A 20296-nucleotide genomic window follows, 5' to 3' on the forward strand; every position below is an offset into this window, starting at 1 on the left:
CAGTGGCTTAAAGCGACACAAAGTTATGTTACAGTTCTGGAGGTCAGAAGTCTGATGTGGATCTCACTGGGCTAAAATGAAGGTGTCAGCTGTGCTGATTCCTCCTGGAGGCCCCAGGGTAGAAACGGTTTTCTTGACTTTTCCAGTTTCTAGAGGCCACCCACATTCCTTGGCTCAGGGCCCTTTCTTCTATCGTCAGGGCCAGCTATGGCGCCACTCCTGCCTCTGCTTCCTCCATCACATCTTCTCTGACTGTGACCCTCCTGCCTCCCTCATTTACTTATAAGAACCCTGTGATGACATTGGAGCCAACTGGGTCATCCAGGGTCATCTCTCCGTCTCAGGATCCTTAACTCAATCCCACCTGCGAAGTCTCTTCACCGTGTAAAGTTCCATGCTCGAAAGTTCCAGGGATTGGGAGGTGGACATCTTGAGGGAGACATTCTGCGTACCACAGAGAAAAACGGTACGTTTCCAAAGAGTGAAAGAAATTTGTTTCTTGAAGACCATGAAAACCCTGATTTTCTGGGCAAGTAACGTATTGGAAGCAGATCTTGAGAGGAAATGATAGAAGCTTGGGCACCACAGACCTCCCCGTTGCTGGGAAGCAGGTGTCCATGGGCGCTGCACTCAAGGCAGTTTCCATGGTCCTTATTAGGCTTAAAGGGTTAATATACCATGACCAAGGATGCAGAGGCTGAGAAAAATAGGCTGGGTGATGCATATCTACCTTTACAGTAACAGGCTAAGGAAATGTGGCTTTTTATTTTGTTTTATTTTATTTTATTATTATTATTATTATTATTATTATTATTATTATTATTATTTTGAGACAGAGTCTCTGTCGCCCAGGCTGGAGTGTAGTGATGCAATCTGTGCTCACTCACTGCAGGCTCTGCCTCCCGGGTTCACGCCATTCTCCTGCCTCAGCCTCCCGAGTAGCTGGAACTACAGGCACCCGACACCACTCTCGGCTAATTTTTTGTATTTTTAGTAGAGACAGGGTTTCACCGTGTTAGCCAGGATGGTGTCGATCTCCTGACTTTGTGATCTACCTGCCTCGGCCTTCCAAAGTTCTGGGATTACAGGAGTGAGCCACTGTGCCTGGCTGTGGTTTTTTTATTATAATTTAGTAAAACTACTGGGGTAAATGTGTTGTGTTTTCTTTGCAGAAGTACAACGCACAGTGCCCTTATATCACATGCTACCCCTCTTTCCTTTTGGTAATTTTCACAACCATCTTACCTCCCTGCAAAGAGGTGCAGAGGGGAGAAGAGTCATTCAAGAAGCAGACAGACCAGGTTATGGGCCCATTTCAGCTGCATACCTGCTGTGTGGCCTAGACCCTATCACTTAACCTCTCTTATCCAGGAATTCTTGGCTACCTTCCTTTTAAGTTCTTAACCATATGAAAGAGCTAGTGAACACCCAAAAATGATTCCTGTTGCTCTCAAGAAGTCCAACATCCTTAATCTGGCCCAGGATGACCATGACCACTTAGCTTGATTCATGAGGCCCATCCAGCCTGTCCACAAGATGCCCCTAGCCTGACCCACAGGGCCTTCCTGACCTGACCCCTGACACTTCCACCCAAGCTGGCCCACAGGATCCACCTGTCCAGCCTGGCCCATGAGGTCCACACAACCTGGCCCACTCATCACCCTTCCTAAAGTTCTGTCCCTTGCTCCCTGACTTCCAGCTGACTTCAGCTATCTCTTAGTTCCCCCAAGGGTACCCTTGTCCCTCCCACACCAGTGCCCGAAACTGTCTTCCTTCCCTGGGCTTTGCCTGGCCAGCTCATTCTTGCTCTTTGAGTCTCAGCTGAAATGTTACTTCTTTAGGGGAACCCTTCTCTGACCTCTCCTTAGACCTGTCTAACTTAGGACTTCCATCCTCCTGATCATCACATGTGTCACAGCCTGTGGGGAGCATATGTGCAATGTCTGACCCCCTGTTGGGCTGTGAACTCCCTCGGGTCTGGGTCCACACCTGCCTCGGTCACCGCAGTGTCCCTGGCACTGGGCCTTGCCTGCAGTAGGTGCCAGGAGACATTTGCAAAATGAACGTATGCATGCTGTGAGGATGACACACATATTTATCCCAGAGCTTTCACTTTTAGGACCCCCTCCCTCTCCTGCTGTCCAGGTAACTATGATCACAGTCATGCTGTGTAACAAGACACCTGGAAACCCAGGGGCTGAAAACAACAGTGATTTGCACTCATGGTCTGCAGCTCCGGAATTTGGCTGATCTACTCTGGGCTTGATTAACTTGACTCAGCCTTGCTCCATGTCTCTCCCATCTTCCCCCTAAGACCTGTGGACTAGCCTGGGCATGTTCTTCTCATAGCAATAGCTGAGGTCTAGCCTCCAAAGCAGCACACTTCCACCTCATTCTCTCAGCCAAAGGAAGTCACATGCCTGAACTCTGTAGCAGTCAGGGAAGTGCTCCCCACTCACTTTGAGAAGTCCCTGCAAAGTTATGTGGCAAGGGGCGTGGGTGCCGGGAGAGAGAGTGGGAGGCGGTGCACCGAGCTGCCCAGGTGTTTCGTGGGATCCTCCATAGTCTCTGCAAGTTTATAGTGCAGGTATCCTCCCCTCCTTTTTTAAGGGAGTTGGCCCGTGGACACGCTGCTGGTGGATGGCCCAGTCCTGCAGATGCCGGAGCTCCTACCCCTTGTTCAACCCACTTCCCATTTTTAAGAGATCCAAGCTCACCTGTGCTCTCCAGGACCCACTTGTCAGGGGAACCTGAGCACACTTTACTCTGAAGTCGTTAAATGTGCATCTTCAAAACAATCGGGCTGGGGTCCCTGGGGAACATTCTTGATTCCTATGATGAGGAACAAAGGACTCTCAGGGGCTGGGCCATGTCCAGGGAATCCCGGAAAGATCCATTCCGTGGACTCTGAACCTTCATCAGTGCATCTTCAGCCCTGGCCACATCCTTGCCTTGCTTGAACCCCACCATGGTCCAGTCTGCCGGGTCTCCACTTGGCAGTGTGGCATTTGGGTCCCTCATGTGGTGCTGGCCCCTCACTAGTCCTGTGCCTCCCCAACACCCTATACTTCAGTCCCACTGGGCCATCTGCCCATTTCTGGCCTTGTACCTTCCCTCCCTTCCCTCCCTCCCATCTGTCCCCTCCTCCTGCTTGCCTTGCAAACAACTGAAACAAAAACTACCTCTGCTCAGAGGGAATTATTCTCACCTATTTTCCCCCAAATGCTTTGTTCCTAGAATGACAATAGCAGTGGGTAACACTTCTTGAGAACCACACACTAACTTCTCCAGCTTTTATCTAATGATACTAGCTAGCATCTATTAAGTGCTTGCTGTGTGCTCTGAGCCAGACAATCCCCATAAATCCTTTCTCATCCTCATAATCAGCCCTCAAAGCGGGTATTTTCAGCCCCCTTTGACAGATAAGAAGACTGAGCCTTGAGTAGGTTATGGAAGCTTTGAAAAGCTCTGGAGTATGGGTACCTTCCTTGCTCCAAGTCCCTGCTCTGTGAGAAACCTGGGGAGGGCAGCTGGTGGTTTGGATGAGGCTGCAGAGGAGACACCTGAGTGAAGGAGCAAGTTCAGAGTGAGCCGTTTGTCTTTGCCTGGACTGTGTGTGCTTCTGTTTGAGGGGAAGGGGACATCCTCCTAAGCTTAAGGGGTGAGGCTCAGGGCCAGCTTCCATCCCCCACCGGAGTTCCCCTCTGTCCTGACCCCTTTACACATACTGGGAAAGCAATAATGCAAATTAATTCTGGTTCTATTTCAAGCACAGAATAAATCAGTATCTCCCAAGTGACACGTGCCAGCTTTAGTGGGAAGCGATGTGTTTTATGGCCTGTCAGACCATGTGACAAAGAATGCAGACTTGAGTCTTTCCAGGGAGCAGATAGGATCCAGCATATTTTTTATTAGAAGGAGCCTAAGCTAATGGACTGTGTTGCTTTTACAAAGCTAACCCTTCTCTAATTTACAAATCCCGCATATTGTTGTGATTTGACAGTTGTGAACAATAAAGAAAAAGGTTTGTCCCAACCACTGCTGTAGAATAAGAGAGTCCAAGAATGAGAGTCAACTTAAAAATCTGTCTCCTGGAAGAAAATTGGGATTCTCAGAGGCTGGAAAACAATGTCCATCATCCCCATTCATTGAAACTGGTTTTATTGTGAAATAGAACACATATGAATAAATAAAGCATAATCTTACAAATCAACAAATGATTATTGTAAAACATTTATGAAACCATGTGGAGCAAGAAAGAGAATGTAGCTGGGACCCCAGAACACCCCCATGCTTCCTTTCCATCCTAACACCCTCCCCGCTCCCAGGAGCCATCATCCAGCCGATAACAGAAATCAGATCCCTGGTTTGATTTACGGTTGTAAATCTCAGAGCACATCCCCGGACATTGTTGTGCAGCTTTGGCAGTTTTTGAACTTTATGTAAATGGAATCGTACAGCATGCGCTTTGTCCCATTGGCCTTTCACTCAACTTTACATTTGAGAGATCCATCCATGTGGTTGTATGTGGCAGTAGTTCATTCTTCCTCATTGCTGTGGCGTGTTCTGTTGTGTAAATACAATGCCATACATTTACCCATCCTATTAGTGATGGGCTTTGGAGTCTTCTTGTGTTACACATTGGCTGACATGAACTTTCTTGTAGAAGCTGTGTGCACATATTTCTTTTGGATATACCAAAGAGTGGAATTATTGGATTAAAGAATATTTGTAGCTTCAATTTTTATCCCATATAGTTATTGATTAAGATTTGGAATTTATAGGTCGATTTGAGGAGAATTAATGTCTTTGCAATATCAAGTCTTCCAATCCGGAAACATGGATTGATACATTTATTTAGGTCGTATTTAATTTAGTTTTTCTTAATATTGCTTTGTGGTTTCTACCATTAGGTATAATGTGTAATATAGCTGTTATTTTTTTTCTTTAATCATGTTAAGGAAGTTTCTTTCCGTTCCTAATTTGCTAAGTGTGTTCCTCATGCATAGAAATTAAATTTTGTAAAATGCTTTTATCTTCCTCTATTGAGGTAATCAGTGTAATATTTTTCTCCTTTATTCTGTTAACTTGGCAAATTTTATTGATTTGGTAATGTTATTAAGTACTTACAAGTTTATAACTTTTTCATTTTTCCAGTGAATTAAACCTTTCAGCATTAGGAAATGACCCCTTTGTTTCTAGTCATGTTTTGTTTTATTTTTCTTAAAGACTATTTTATCTGCTATTCATGTAGCAAAAAGTGACCCTGTGTTTGCTAGGTGCTGGCTATTCATTTATTCATTCATTCACGCATTCATTCTTTAAAAAATATTTACCTGAGTAGCATCAAGGTCATGGGCACTGGACCCCAACTGTCAGAGCTGTGTGTAAATTTGTGCAACTTATTTAACTCCTCTTTTACATGTAAAGAGGAAGCCTTGGTTTCCTTGTCTGTAAATTTCTTCCATCAGTTTGGGAAATTTTGTTATCTCTTCAAATACTCCTTCTACCCAGACTTTCCCTCCAACCCTTCAGAGACTCCAATTTAACATGTTGGACCTCCCCATTGTATCTTCTATGTCGTTATCTTTTCCTCCATATTTTCCATCCTTTAGTTTCCCCTTGCTTTGTTCTGCTAGTTTCTTCTGATCTATTTTCCAGGGTTCTAATTCTCTCTTCAGCTGCGCCTAAACTGCTATTAAACTTGTGCATTGAGTTCTTAATATTGGACAATATTTTTCAATTCTAGAACTGCTAGTTGGCTCTGTTTAAACTAAGTAGTGTCACTTTTTATAATTTCCAGCTCCTTGCTTAAATGTTTAAGAGTGGCTTTTAACTTCATGAGCATAGTAACCGTTGATACTTTAAAGACCATGTCTTGTAATTACATGCTGACTTGTAATTACTCTCTGAAATACCTGTGGGTTTGTTTCTGATGCCTATTGTTTGTGTAGGTCTTTGATTATGTTATCTTATATCCTCATGTGTCTGTTTATATTTTGTATACTATGTTTAAAATTTGCACATTTATTTGTAGAAATAATTTCAGGTATACAATGATACTGTCAGATATCAGCACCTGTAGTGGTCCAGGGTCACCTTAATTCGAAGTCAGGGCTTAAAATATCCTGGGCAATCTAAATAACTTGACTCCAGGTTACAGTCTGTATACCCAGTCTGGGCTGGTTCTCTTCCATTTTGCTAATATTTCTCCAGTGTGCCTTTTTGGGCCCCAACCCTAAGTGTGGAATGGTTTACCAGGCCCCTACCCATAATGAACGACGAACTCAAACTTCTGTCTCCTGACAGCTTCAGGCTGTCAAAAGACCCGCTCAGCTGTTCAGTCATCTCCTCTGAATCAACCAACACTCCCCAGGTAAAAGCAGCCCAAAGGCTGAGTATTCCCCTCCAGATGTGTCTTCTCAGCCCTTGGCCTATGTACTCATCACAATCTTGTTAGCTCTTTGCAACTTTTATGAAGATTTAATAATTATTTTGTTCACCTATCTTTTTCATTCACCCCCAGTGAAAGGATTGATCCAAGTTATCTGGTTAGCCATATCAGAAATCGAATCTCTAAATCTTTTAAAAGAATGTGGGTTCCATATGCCCTTGTCATGATCACTTTATTCTGACCAAAGTCAGGGTTGGCTATGAGCTTAAGACTATGGCATTCATTAGGTTGATTTAACATTGATTTGAATGAAATTTAACTTATATTCATTGAGCACAGCAAGTATGACCTAGGGACATACACAATACTAAGTGTATGTGTGAGAATATGTTTATTTTCCTTTCAAAAAACCAATTATCCATGTAGCACACTGGCTAAGGGTATGAGTCCAAGAGTCCAATGACCAGGACCTACCATCTATAAACTGTGTTCCAGTTACTCATCTTCTCTGTGCCTCAGTTTCCTCATTTATAAAATGATGATAATTATAATAGAATGCTTTGATTGAACTGTTCTATGGATTGAGTGATATTATGCAAAAACAGTGTTCTTGACTCAAATTAGTAATTCTTAACAATTATATTTATTATCACCTGTCATTTCCTGGGGACTCCGCTAGGCCCTGCAAATGAAAAGGTGGTAAGAAGAAACTCTGTGGTTTTGTCCATGAGAAGGACAATCACACAGCCAGTGCCTGCAAAGGGTGGTGAGTGCTGGAGGGGCAGCAGCAAAGGAGGGGCACCTCCTCTGGGGTCCGTAAGACCACCAGGTTCAGTGGTTCACTAGGACAGCTCACAGACTCAGCCTATAGTTGTACCTATGGCTAGGACTTATTGCAGTGAAAGGATTCCAAGCAAAATCAGCAAAGGGAAAAGCTACAAGGGGTACAATCCAGAGGAAGCCAGGCACAAGTTTCCAGAATCCTCTCCCCATGGAGTCACACGGGACGCACTTAATTCACATGAGTTGCGGTAGCAGGTGTGAAATGTTGTCTTCCAGGGAAGCCATCCTGAGCTTAGAGTCCAGGGGTTCTGTTGGAATCAGTCATACGGGCATACCTCTTTCCTGTCATGTATCAAGATTCCAGACTCCAGGAAGGAAAGCAGATGTTCAGCTAAGCCACGTTGCACCTAATGAGACCCTGTGGTCAGGGGGCCTTGCCAGAAAAGGAGACCTTGAATTGATTTTTGGAACATGCCAGGAGAGTTCCTGGGTAAAGGGGGACGTGGGTGCTCTAGTTGCGTTGGGGCATGGCGTATTCAGGGACTGCCGGCACGTGCTTGGTTGGGGGAGGATATGATATGTGGGTGCAGACCCTAGTGTGACAAAACCGCTATATCGGGGAGCCGTGGTCTTGGGGGATGACAGATAAACTGTGGCTTAGATACCCTGGTGGGCCAACCAAACGGCTGGTGGGAGCTCAGGGTCAGAAATGCCCACGTTAGTGGCCCAGGGAAGGTTCCAGAGAAGGGATTATTTTGGAGGAATTTTTCAGGGTGAGGAGTCCATTCTAGGTGTGAAAGTAATTGGAGATGGGGCAAAAGGAGTGGCTTTAAAAAGCTTCTGGGCCAGGCGCAGTGGCCCACACCTGTAATCCCAGCACTTTGGGAGGTCAAGGCAGGCAGACCACTTGAGCTCAGGAGTTCGAGAGTAGCCTGAGCAACATGGCAAAACCTCGTCTCCACAAAAAATTATTAAAAAATTAGCCAGGCATAGTGGCATATACTCCTATAGTCCCAGCCATTTGGGAGGCTGAGGTGAGAGGATCACCTGAGCCCAGGAAGTCGAGGGCGTGATCACACCCCTGAACTCCAGCCTGGGCGACAGAGGAAGATCCTGTCTCAAAACAAAACAAAACAAAAAGCATCTGCATAATGAAACATGCAATGAGATGCCATTTATGGGGTGAATGAACACACACACCAAAAGCCACCTTTATGAACATGATATGCAGGGAAAGTGTAGACGTGTAAACTGGAGAGAGGGTCACTGCGTTCATGGGGATGGCTGTCTGAGGCTGAGAGGGTGGGGAGAAGAATTGCAGGGAGCCATAAAGAATTCCAACTTAACCTGTAAGGTTCCATGTTTTTTGTTTGTTTGTTTGTTTTTGGTTTTTTTTGAGATGGAGTCTCTCTCTGTCACCCAAATTGGAGCGCGGTGACACAATCTCAGCTCACTGCAACTTCCGCCTCCCATGTTCAAGTGATTCTCCTGCCTCAGCCTGCCACGTAGCTGGGATTACAGACCTGCGCCACCATGCCCGGCTAATTTTTGTATTTTTTAGTAGAGACAGGATTTCACTGTGTTGGCCAGGCTGGTCTTCAACTCCCAACCTCAGATGATCTACCCGCCTCAGCCTCCCAAAGTGTTGGGATTACAGGCATGAGCCACCACGCCCGGCTACCTGTAAGGTTCCATGTTTTAAATGAAAAAAAAAGAAAAAGAAAAAGATGTGAGTGGTGGATTCACAGGTGTTTAATATTATTATTATGGTGTGGGTTTGTTTTTCATAGTTTTTAGAAAGATATCGGGGTGGGGGAGGTGGGATGAAGGCAACAGAATGATGAGACAAGAAGCAGGACAGCTGGGGCCATCTCTGAGCTGCCCGGAAGCCCTGCTGGGTGATCCTGAGTGTGAGGGGAACAGAGATCTTCCACGTTATTTGAGCCAGGAGGACTCATGATAAGATGTGAAGTTTACGAAAATAACTCACTTAAGCATGGAGGATGGAGGGGAAGACAGACTAGTGGGGATTGTGAAAATAATCTAGACAGTGACCCAGGGGAGGCCCAAATGATGGTTTTGAGGAGATGCCAGAGATGAAGAGCTCACTGGGGGAGGAGAGCAGGCGTGAAGCTTGGCAAGGAGAGCAGGTGTGAAGCTTGGCGAGGAGAGCAGGTGTGAAGCTTGGCGAGGAGAACAGGTGTGAAGCTTGGCTGAGTGGAGCTTGAGAGTGGGTGCATCTCAAGGCTATGCGTGTGTGTGTAAGAGTGTGTCACTGTGCAAGTATATATGAGTGTATGTGTGTCTGTGTGCACTTGTCTATGCATGGATGTATGTAGGAGTGTGTGCAGGGCTCAAATGTGTATGAAAGCATGCATGTGTTCGTGTGTGTGTGTGCATGTGCATGTGTGTGTATGTGCCTGTGTCTGCATGCATATGTGTATGAGTACATGTGCATGTGTCTGTGTGTACAAGTGTGTGTGCCTGTGGGGGAGTGTACTTGTGTATGTGTCTATGCATGTTTGCATATGTGTGACTTGAGAGTTCCTGTCTGTGGGTCCCCTTGTGTCTTGTGGGAGGCTTGTGGAGGAGAGGCAGAGAGCAGCTGAGACCCCACACAGGGTCCTGCCATGACCTGTAACCCCATCTGTGGTTCTCGGCTTCAGGAGCTGTACTGCAGCACCATGGACACTTTCCAGAAGTTCATGGACGCCCTGTTCCTTCAGACGCTCCCTGGCATGACTGGCCTCCCCACAGAAGAATGTGACTGCTTGAGGCAGGAAGTCCAGGAGAACGCTGCCTGGCAGCTGGGGAAGTCAGATCGCTTCCGGAGGCAGCAGTGGAAACTCTTCCAGGAGCTCCAAGAGCAAGACCAGCAGGTGCGGGCATTTGGGAACCCAGGGGCTGGGGTCTGCATTGTAGAAACACATGAACAAGCGTGAGAGATCTCACATCCTGAACACCCACTGCTGCCTATTGTAGGTGCTCTACGGAGATGACTCTTGCCTCCCTTTCACAATGGCCCACCACGGGGGTGGGATGAGAGAGCAGAGCCATCATCTCCCTCAGCAGGAAGTCGGAGATCATACCTTAAGTTAATCGATCAAGAAGAGCAGCAAAGCTTGTTCTTTAGAACGAGAGAAATAAGTAACCAAATGGCAGGAAGGAAAGCGGTTCACAGGGAGTGGAGTCGGTGGGGGTGGGGCAGTGGCACACACAGGACTCCTGTTTTTCAGTGACAGTCTGATTATGAAGAGCATGGATTTATGCTGAGACAGAATCGTTACCCCCAAAGATATCTACGCTGTGTTCCCTTACATGGCAAAAAGCAGATGCGGTTGAGTGAAGGATTTTGAGGTAGGGATGCTGGTAAGCCCAGCATAATTGCAAGGGTTCTTACAGGAGACAGGCAGAAGGGTGGGAGTCAGAGAAGGAGGGTTGATGTTCTAAGCAGAGGTTGGAATGTTGTGACTGTGAGCCTAGGAACTCTGGCTGTTTCTAGAAGCTGGAAAGGTCAAGGAGCACATTCTCCCCTATAGCCTCCAAAAAAGAGCGCGGCCCTGCTGACACCTTGATTTTAACCCATTAAGACCCATTTCAGCCTCCTAGGCTCAAAACTGTAAGGTAATAGATTTGTGTTGTTTTCAGCCACAGCTTGTAGCAATGTGGGACAGCAGCAATGGGAAACTAATAATACAGATTGATTTTTTTTTTTTTTTTTTTTTTTTGAGATGGAATCTTGCTCTGTCACCCAGACTGGAGTGCCATGGTGCGATCTCAGCTCACTGCAACCTCCGCCTCCCAGGTTCAAGCGATTCTCCTGCCTCAGCCTCCCGAGTAGCTGGGATAACAGGCACGTGCCACCACACCTGGCTAATTTTTGTATTTTCAGTAAGATAGGGTTTCACCATGGTGGCCAGGGTGGTCCCAAACTCCTGAACTCAAGTGATCTGCCTGCTTCAGTCTCCAAAAGTGCTGGGATTACAGGCGTGAGCCACTGCGCCCAGCCCGCGTTGATTTTATCTTTAAAAAACTAAAAACTGTTAAATGAAAGAAGGCATTTCCAAATTCAGCATCCACCAAGACCACCTGCAAGTCCTTTCTCCCTTGCCTTCAGCCCTCTAGAGACTGTGAAACTAACGTCCTCAACATCCATATCCCTTGCAACTAGCCATGGCTGAGTGACACTGCTCTGGCCTTTGAAACAAGGCAAAGGGATTCTGTTTCCTGATACCAAAGCTGGTTTTGCTTGGAGCAGCCCCCTTCTTCAGTGTCCCATTCTTCCTTCCTAGAACGCATGGGAGGCCTGGAGGTGTATCAGCCTTTCTCTGCCCTAGAGGCAGCCTATGTGAGCCTGGTGGGCTCCAGTGGTTGGAACAGTCTCAGGCAGCCCCGAGCCCCTGGCGGTGCTGTTAAGCCACTGCTGTAGACCTGAACTGCCAGCCCCTACATGCTTATTGTCAGAAACAAGCCCTGTTTCTTTAAGTTGGGTTTGCAATTAGTTACAAAAGATCAGTCTGACTGATGCATCCATCTAAAAGAGGTTTCCTAAAACAATTCCTTGGGGCAATAGAAAGTACAAAGTAGATACAGGAAAGCATTGTGCAAACGCATGACCAGTCACAGCTGTGGGGACAGGCACAGGGCCTAGTTGCCTGCCCGAATGAATTCTTAGACCTCCTTCTAGTTCATTCAGTCCTCTGTCAGTGGCATCTGGTTGCCCTGTCATAGGTGACTTGTCTGTCTCCTGCATTTGGCTATGAGTTCCTTGAGGACGGCAACCCTGATTTTCATCTTTACACTGCCTATTCAAAGCCCGGTGGCTGCAATATGGCAAATGTTCAGGAAAACTTGTTGCATTTCGAGCAACAATAATGCAGCTTTGGAAATGATGACAGTGTCGCCTTTGCCCTGTATTCTTCTAAGGGATCTAAATGAAGCTGAATTCATCCAATTCATTCCAAATCCTGGGCTGCGGACCAATTCATTTACAGTCTCTGGGGAGGGAGCAGGACCTGAGCCTCAGTGTCTTAGAAACCAAGTAAGCCTAATGGGCCTCTGAAGTGGACTCACTAAATGAGTGTAGGGGCCTTTTAGAGACCATTGTGGTTTTGCAGCCAGGCCCATAACCTCAGAAGCCTAAGACATGGGTTTGAGCCAGAGCAGGCACGTTAACGGGCTGTGTGACTTTAGCCAGTGAGCTGACCTCTTGCAACTCTGACTTTACACAGCTTGCTAAAAATACCTCAGAACTCCAGCTTCTGTGTGAAAACTAAGGGTCACAATATCCAAATGATTGCATGGAGATAATGCAAGTTAAGACCTTTTGCACAGTATCTATTGACTCATTTAAAAGACTTTTTGCACAGTATCTATTGACTCATTTAATGGCATTGACAGTGAAGGAATCCAGAATTTCATTTCTGACAAAACACCTATGATTCATCTAAAACTCTCTGGTTAGGAGTCTTAAGTTATTTTAGGCAAATAGTAGACTATGCACAGCTCTGTTTGTAATGTTTTATTTGTTTACTTTGTGAGCATATGATTGTGAATTTTTCTTGGCATGTGGGGAAGATTTCCAGCTGAGTTTTGCATGCAGGAAGCAAGCAGGAGAATTAATTACCTCATCAACTGATTACATAAGTATGACCCAAGACTGTTTTCTCAAGGTGTCTATGTCATAGTTAACTTACTGGTTACTTAATTGCCTTAAATTAACACATGATAGTTGGGCACGGTGGCTCACGCCTGTAATCCCAGCACTTTGGGAGGCCGAGGCAGGCGAATCACGAGGTCAGGAGATCGAGACCATCCTGGCTAACATGGTGAAACCCCATCTCTACTAAAAATACAAAAAATTAGCCGGGCATGGTGGTGTGCACCTGTAGTCCCAGCTACTTGGGAGGCTGAGGCAGGAGAATGGCGTGAACCCAGGAGGCGGAGCCTGCAGTGAGCCGAGATTGCACCACTGCATTCCAGCCTGGGCGACACAGCGAGACTCTGTCTCAAAATAAAATAAAATAAAATAAAATAAATAAATAAATTAACACACGATAGTTAGAGATCTACCTGCCATATTTCCTCACTGATGAAAAAAAGGAGAAATGAGCTCTCTGTGGTTCAGATGAATATTAGCCATGAAAAGAAAAGCACCAATGAAGCTATTCATGGAAAATCAAAAACACATCAACTGCAAATTGCCTTTCCCACATTGTTTTCTATGCAAAAAGACAGTTGATTGTTTCATATCCCATTGCTCAGGGAAGTGGTTAAAAATTATGGAATTTGTGAATTACACTGTTGGAACAGCTTGTAGAATGGTGTTTCTCAAAATTTAATCTGCTCTAATGTAGATGTCTGGGCTTCTCCCAGTCCCCTTGCGGTAGGCGGCTATAATGGCCCCCCAAGGAGACCCACATCTTAATCCCTAAAACCCGTGAATATGTCTGGCTACAAGGCAAAAAGGACTTTGCAAATGTGATTAAGCAAAGGATCGTGAGATGGGGATATTCTCCCTGTGATCTGGCTGGGCCCCATGTCATCACAAGGGTCCTTATAAGTGAAAAAGGAGCATTAGTGCCAGAGTGAGGCAGTGAGGAAGACTCTGCAGCCATTGCTGGACTTAAAGACAGAGGAAGGGGCTGTGAGCCTGGGAATGCAGGTGCCCTCTGGGAACTGGAAAAGGCAAGAAAGTGGATTCTGCCCCAGACCCTTGGGGAGGAGTGCAGACCTGCCGACTCTCATTTCAGGCTTCCGATCTCCAGAAATGTAAGGTAATAAGTGTTGTTTTAAGCCACCAAATTTGTAATAATTTGTTATAGCAGCCACAGGAAACTAACACACCAGTGGGTAGGAGTGGGGCAGGGAATGTGGCAGTTGGTGCACTCCTTAGCATAAACAGTAAAGAACACCAGTGCTAGAGGCAGTCTGTCTGAGTTTGAATCCTGGGTCCCCACCTTACTCTCCTCTCCCTCTCTCTGCACCCCACTCCAGGTGGTTTTCATCATTTCATCACCAAGTCTGCTCTCCTCTGTGCAGAGCTTTCAGGCCTCCTCTTACTGGACTCAGTGGTGGTGGTTGGCCAAGTTGGTCTCTTCCCTCCTCCTTGTAACACCCACTAGACTCTCTTGCTTCTCCTCCCAGCTCACTTCTTTCTCCTTCTTAGTCTCCTTTGCTGGCCCCTTCCCAGCTCCTTAATTTCTGAACACTGGAGAGCCCTGGAGTGCAGTATCCAATCCTCTTCTTTATCTACATGCACTGTCTCAGTGATCCCAACCAGTCACACACCATCTGTATTAGTTTTCTAATGCTGTGTAACAAGTAACCCCCAAACTAGAAGCTTAAAACAACTTGCACTTACTGTCTCACAATTTCTGTGGGTCAGGGGTCCAGGCACAATTTAACTGGGCCCTTTGTTGAGGGCCTCTCACAAGGCAACATCCAATCCCTGGGCTGGGGCTGGAGTCTCATCTGAAGGCTTGACTGGAGAAGAGTCACTTCCAGGCTCACTCACATGGCTCTTGTCAGGTTTGTTCCTCAGGAGTCATTGGACTGAGAGCCAACAGCTTCCAAATTTATAGCCTCAGCTCAGGATCGTTCCTGAACTCAGATCTACATGAAGTCTCCATTTAGATGATTGATAGATGTGAGAAGTTCGTGTGTCAAAAAGAACTGTTGCTCTTCCTGCCAACCTGCCTTACCCACAGCCTTCTTCCGTTTTTGTACTAAATTGGGGCAGAAACCTTGGGGTCATCCTTGACTCCTCTTTCTTTCACACCCTACATTGGTTGACACGAAATCCCATTGGTTTTACCTGCAGTCTAATCCTGAATGTGACCACTATTCAGCACCTCCCCTCTTAGCACCCTAGTCAAAACCACTCTGATCTGGGTTACTGCAATAGCTGACCAACTGCTCTACCTCCATTCTCAACGCCCAGCCAGAGTGATACTTTTAAGACAATCTTGTCCAACCCACAGGCTGCATGCATCCCAGGATGGCTTTGAATGCGCCCAACAGAAATTCGTAAGCTTTCTTAAAACATCATGAGATTTTTTTGCATTTGTTTTAGCTCATGAACTATCATTCATATTAGTGCATTCTATGTGTGGCCCAAGTCAGTACTTCTTCCAGTGTGGCCCAGGGAAGTGAAAAGATTGGACACCCCTGTTTTAAGACATCCTATATGCCACTAATTTTTAGGATACACATTTAAAAATATTTTAACACCCCTGAAATCAAGATACATTTTAATTTATTTGGCAGTGACTTTTCTCTGTTAGTGATACCGGAAATAATTGGGCATCTTACAGTCGTCAGCACAATAGATTTGATAGGGAACACTAAGTCACATGTTGCTTCTCTGCAGAACCCCCAGTGGCTTCTCATTTCCCACAGCATAAAAGCCACAGACCTCACCACACTCTGCAAAGCCCACCGTGTCAGGCCCTGGCTGCCCTCTGACTGCACCGGCATGCTCCTCGCAGCCCTGCTGGTTCCTTGCACTCCTCTGGCTCCTGCTGGAGCCACGCTCCTGCCTCACCCCACCCTGCTACGAGTCTTTGCTCCATGTCACCTTCGCTGTGAGGCCTACTCTGACCATGCTGTTTAAAACTGCAATGCCCCCCTCACCCCTAGCACTCCAGTGTTTCCCTCAGGAGTTGATTTTAGAGCCCACCCCACCTAAAAACCCTCCCTGTTTCCGGGAGGACACTCCCAAATTTTCAGCACATACTAGGCATCAATCAATAGCTCTTTCCCTTTCTCCCCATAATACATGAGAGTTTGAAAAAAAGAGTAAAACTTACCCGAGGCCACAAAATGACCTGGTAGCAATGACCAGCGCTCTAGCCCAAGGAAGCACCTCTTCTGAATGTCCGCATGTACAAGCCTGCATTTGATAATGCTGAAGAGGTTTGTGTGACAATTGCAGGCACCATCTGGTCCAGAGATCTTGACCTTATCGATCATCGTTAAATCCTGTTGCTAGTTTTAGCTACATTCTCAAAACACACAGCAAAGACCCGTATATACTTTAGTGGCAATGCAAACTCACCTTTCAAAGAATCAAGACTGGTCAGGCGTGGTGGCTCACACCTGTAATCCCAGCACTTTGCGAGGCCAAAGCGGGTAGATTGCCTGAGGTTGAGAGTTCAAGACCAGCCTGGCCAACACAACGAAACCCCGTCTCTACTAAAAATACAAAAATTAGCCAGGCCTGGGGGTGCATGCCTGTAATCCCAGCTACTCTGGAGGCTGAGGCAGGAGAGTCTCTTGAACCCGGGAAGCAGAGGTTGCAGTAAGCTGAGATCGCGCCATCTCTAGCCTGGGTGACAGAGTGAGACTCCATCTCAAAAAAAAAAAAAAAAGTGCAGAATTTTCTAGAATGTTCTGGTTTCCCTAGCACTCTGACAGATTATTGTAAACTCCTCACAAAGAGGAGTCAGAGATGGGATTTAATGAAATGTTCCAGATAGCATAGGGTCGTTTTGTGAGAGTTAAGCACAAGTGTTACGAATCACAGCGTCCACCAGAACTGAAGTCTAGGCTGCTGGTGCTTCTGTCCAGGCCTCTGTGTTTAATATGCATTCCAAATGCAGTGTGCGCCATCTCCAGGCTGCCAGAGGTAGAGCCTTTTAAAAAGCCATGGAAAAGGGAAGGACTCTCACCTTAAGGATGGAGTCTTTGGTTGTAGCATGGTCTTGCTGAGTTAGGTGCATCTCCTGGTGATGTGAGATCGTCAGGGAGGAGCATGGTGGATTTAGAAAATATTTGAACTTTGTAGACAGAAAGATGTAGATTTCAGTTGCTGCCTCACTGTTTATTAGCTGTGGGACCTTGGACTTCGTTAGAATGTGCTTGTAACGTGTGTTCTTTTAAAAACAGAGGAGATTAATAGCCCTAAAAACAATATACTAAGAAACAAGACAATACATTGAAAAAATATACTTTATGAATGAAAATTATAGTAATGAGGCCAGGAGTGGTAGCTCACGCCTGTAATCTTAGCACTTTGGGAGGCTGAGGTGGGTGGATCACCTAGGTCAAGAGTTCAAGACCAGCCTGTCTAACATGGTGAAACCCTGTCTCTACTAAAAATACAAAAATTAGCCGGGCATGGTGCCAGGCACCTGTAATCCCAGCTACTCCAGAGGCTGAGGCAGGAGAATTGCTTGAACCCGGGAGGCAGAGGTTGCAGTGAGCTGAGATCTCACAGGAAATCACTCAGCCTGGGCGACAGTGAGACTCCATCTCAAAGAAAAAAGAACACTATAGTAATGAAAACAGAAATCTAATTGGATTAGTTAATAGAATAGCAGATTAAATGGTGGCTAAAGAAACAGTGTGTGAACTGGAAGATGAGTGTGAGAAGGTGGTCCCAGAAGACAGCTTAGAGGTCTGAAGAGATGGAAAATATGGAAGAAGAGACATGGAGAATAGGATGACAAAACCCTATAGGAGTAGAACATATCTAATTCTGTAGAAATAAAATAGGCAATTTTTAAAACAGTGAGAACAGAGGGAGTGAGGGAAATAACAAATCATACCCGGGCAAAGGAACATTGATGGTTCAAACAATGAACTGAAGAGTTTAGAAATGAACAGTTTAGATGAAGAATTTAGAAAACAGCACAGAACCACAATAATGGAGAGCAGTATCCCAGAAGGCAGAGAGAACACTGGAATCCTCTTTCTCCTTCTAGTCTGGAGGAGGGCAGAAGTATTAACTTTATATTTACAAATTAAATAGACAACTTAAAAACTGAAGAGTAATCACATGGGAGAGAAAAGAACAGTGCCTCCTATCCAGGAGCCAGCCCGTTACTCACAGCCGGGCCTGGGTGTTCTCCTATTGAACAACCAACCACTAGACATCAACAAGATGAGGCCCCTCTGTTACATGAAAGGTGGAGCCAAAAATGAGGCCAACCTGCCACTATACCTGAACACAGACCAAACATGGACATTGTCCAACTTCCCACCCCTGACATGCCCAGACACCCCGTCCTGGCTGAGCCAAGCCTGGCTTCATTAAACCCTCCCCAGATCACCTCCCACAGCCCACACCTGGGCCTTTCTAACCCCTCTACACGTTCTCCCTCGCTGCATCAAGTGATAACCCAATCTGTTCAGCCGCAGGGGAGCTCTGACGGTCTTTGCAGTGCATTGATAGAGTAAAATAATGAAGCAGAATATATGACTTTCAAGGGAGAGAAAAAAGTATCCCAGAATGCAGGTTACAGACCTAAAAGATGGTGAATCCAATAAAAGAGAAAAACAAGTTGAGAAGAATGCACTTTTCATAATACCTAGAAAACACCAGATTGGATGGTGGGAATAAGTCCAAGCCTACCATTAGTCACAATAAATACTAGCAGATTCATTTCGATTGCTAAAAACACATTTCCTAATCTAGCTATGTGGCATTACAGGAGACACAGCTAGATCATCAAAAGTTAGAAAGCCAAGGGAAGGAAAACAATATCCCAGGCAAATATCCACCCAAAGAAAGTGCATGATACTAAGATCTGACAAATTATACTTTAGGCAGAAAACATGTTTTAGGGATGAAGGGAGTCATTACACAGTGTGAGAGGAACATACAACAATTTAGCCACAAAACACCTAAAGCAAAATTTGACAGACTTGAAAGATGAACAAATTGAAACTATGGTGGGAGATTTTAATACCCCATCTCACAGAAAATAACAGACCAATCAGACAGTAAGTCAAGCCATGAAAAGATCCGTTCTGAACAACACAGTCAATTAGGATGAGTAGAAGCTCCTACATTGAATTTTGTGCACCATATTTGTGGAAAATATGAATGTCTCTATTGAAAAGCCAGAAGGATCTACAAACTGTCACAACATGAAGATGGCTCTGAAATGTCACCACATACAAAATCAATATCCCAGACCAGTAGATTTCCTCCATACCAGCAACATCCAGTGATAAAGAAAGATCATCTTCAGAATAAAAGCCACGAGATGCCTAAAAATAAGTTGACCAATATGTATATGAGCTTAAGGGAGACGTTTTTAGAATGTTATTGAAGGCATAAAGAAAACTGAGAGAAATGGCATGTCTTAGGGTGGAAAACTCAATTTTGCAAAGATGGAGATTCTCTCCAAATTGATCTGTAAAATCAACCCAATTATGAGAAAATTCCAAAGAGTCTTTTTAAACTTGACCAGCTGATCCTAAAAGTCATATGAAAGGAAAAGCAACCAGGAATAGCTAAGGCAGCTTTGAACAAGAGGATAAGACAGGACCTACCCTCGCTGCACTGATGTTTAATTGCTGCAACATTAGCAATCATGGTATTGGTGCAGAAATAGACAGATCAATAGAAGAAAATACAGAAGCTGGGACAAGATGTGTGTGTATATGTTAATTATACAAGACAAAGTGGCATTGGAGGAAAGCCAGAAATAAATAAATTATTTAATAAACATTGTTGGCACAATTAATTATCCATTTATCCAGAGAAAATTAGATCCCTTCCTAACTCCACAGAAAATAAATTTTAGATACTTCAATTTCAAGTATTTAAAATTTTCCCATTTGCATTTTCCCTAAATGCAGATAGGAAAGATTTTAAGCTTTTAGAAGAAAATGCAAGAGAAAATGTTAATGAAATCAGAGCAGAAAGGGATTTAAAAAAGAAACACACACACAAGAAACAAAATGCACAATCTGAGCAAGGAGGATTGTTGAAATGAGTAACCACATACCTGCTCTGTCCCTCTGTCCTGAGTTCAGGTGTGGATGGAGGAGTGTGCGCTGTCCAGCGTGCTGCAGACACACCTGCGGGAGGACCACGAAGGCACCATCCGCGGCGTCTTGGGCCGACTGGGCGGCCTCACTGAAGAGTGAGTACAGCTCCCTGAAGGCCTGGGGCTTTGTGTCCTGCATGATGCTCTGTCCAGCCTCAGTGTCCTCATCTGTACAGTGGGCACACTGACTGCCCGTCGGCTTCCTTTGAATGTAAATGACTTAATGTTTCTTAGCCTCGATTTCCTCATCTATAAAATGGGCTAATGATACCTACTTCATAGAGTTGTCTGTCACAGGAACTGTTTTAAACAGCTTTCTTCAGGTATAATTTACAAT

General features: G+C 45.3%; 1 protein-coding gene across 6 annotated transcripts in view; it reads left to right on the top strand.

Annotated features, from left to right (window-relative positions):
* The window catches only part of EVC (EvC ciliary complex subunit 1), a 92268-nt gene that overhangs the window by 54574 nt on the left and 17398 nt on the right, over positions 1-20296 (top strand). For 5 of the 6 annotated variants that reach the window (XM_031664729.1, XM_021938220.2, XM_009206505.4 and 2 more), the window contains 2 exons: positions 9844-10056; positions 19946-20055. In XM_031664729.1, coding sequence (XP_031520589.1) covers positions 9844-10056; positions 19946-20055 — 323 coding nt within the window. Of the gene's footprint in view, positions 1-9843; positions 10057-10413; positions 10500-19945; positions 20056-20296 lie in introns of those variants that run through there. The other variant, XM_017958560.3, reaches the window with a different exon arrangement.

The sequence above is a fragment of the Papio anubis genome, chromosome 3, assembly GCF_008728515.1.
Source record: "Papio anubis isolate 15944 chromosome 3, Panubis1.0, whole genome shotgun sequence".
NCBI classification, from domain to species: domain Eukaryota; kingdom Metazoa; phylum Chordata; class Mammalia; order Primates; family Cercopithecidae; genus Papio; species Papio anubis.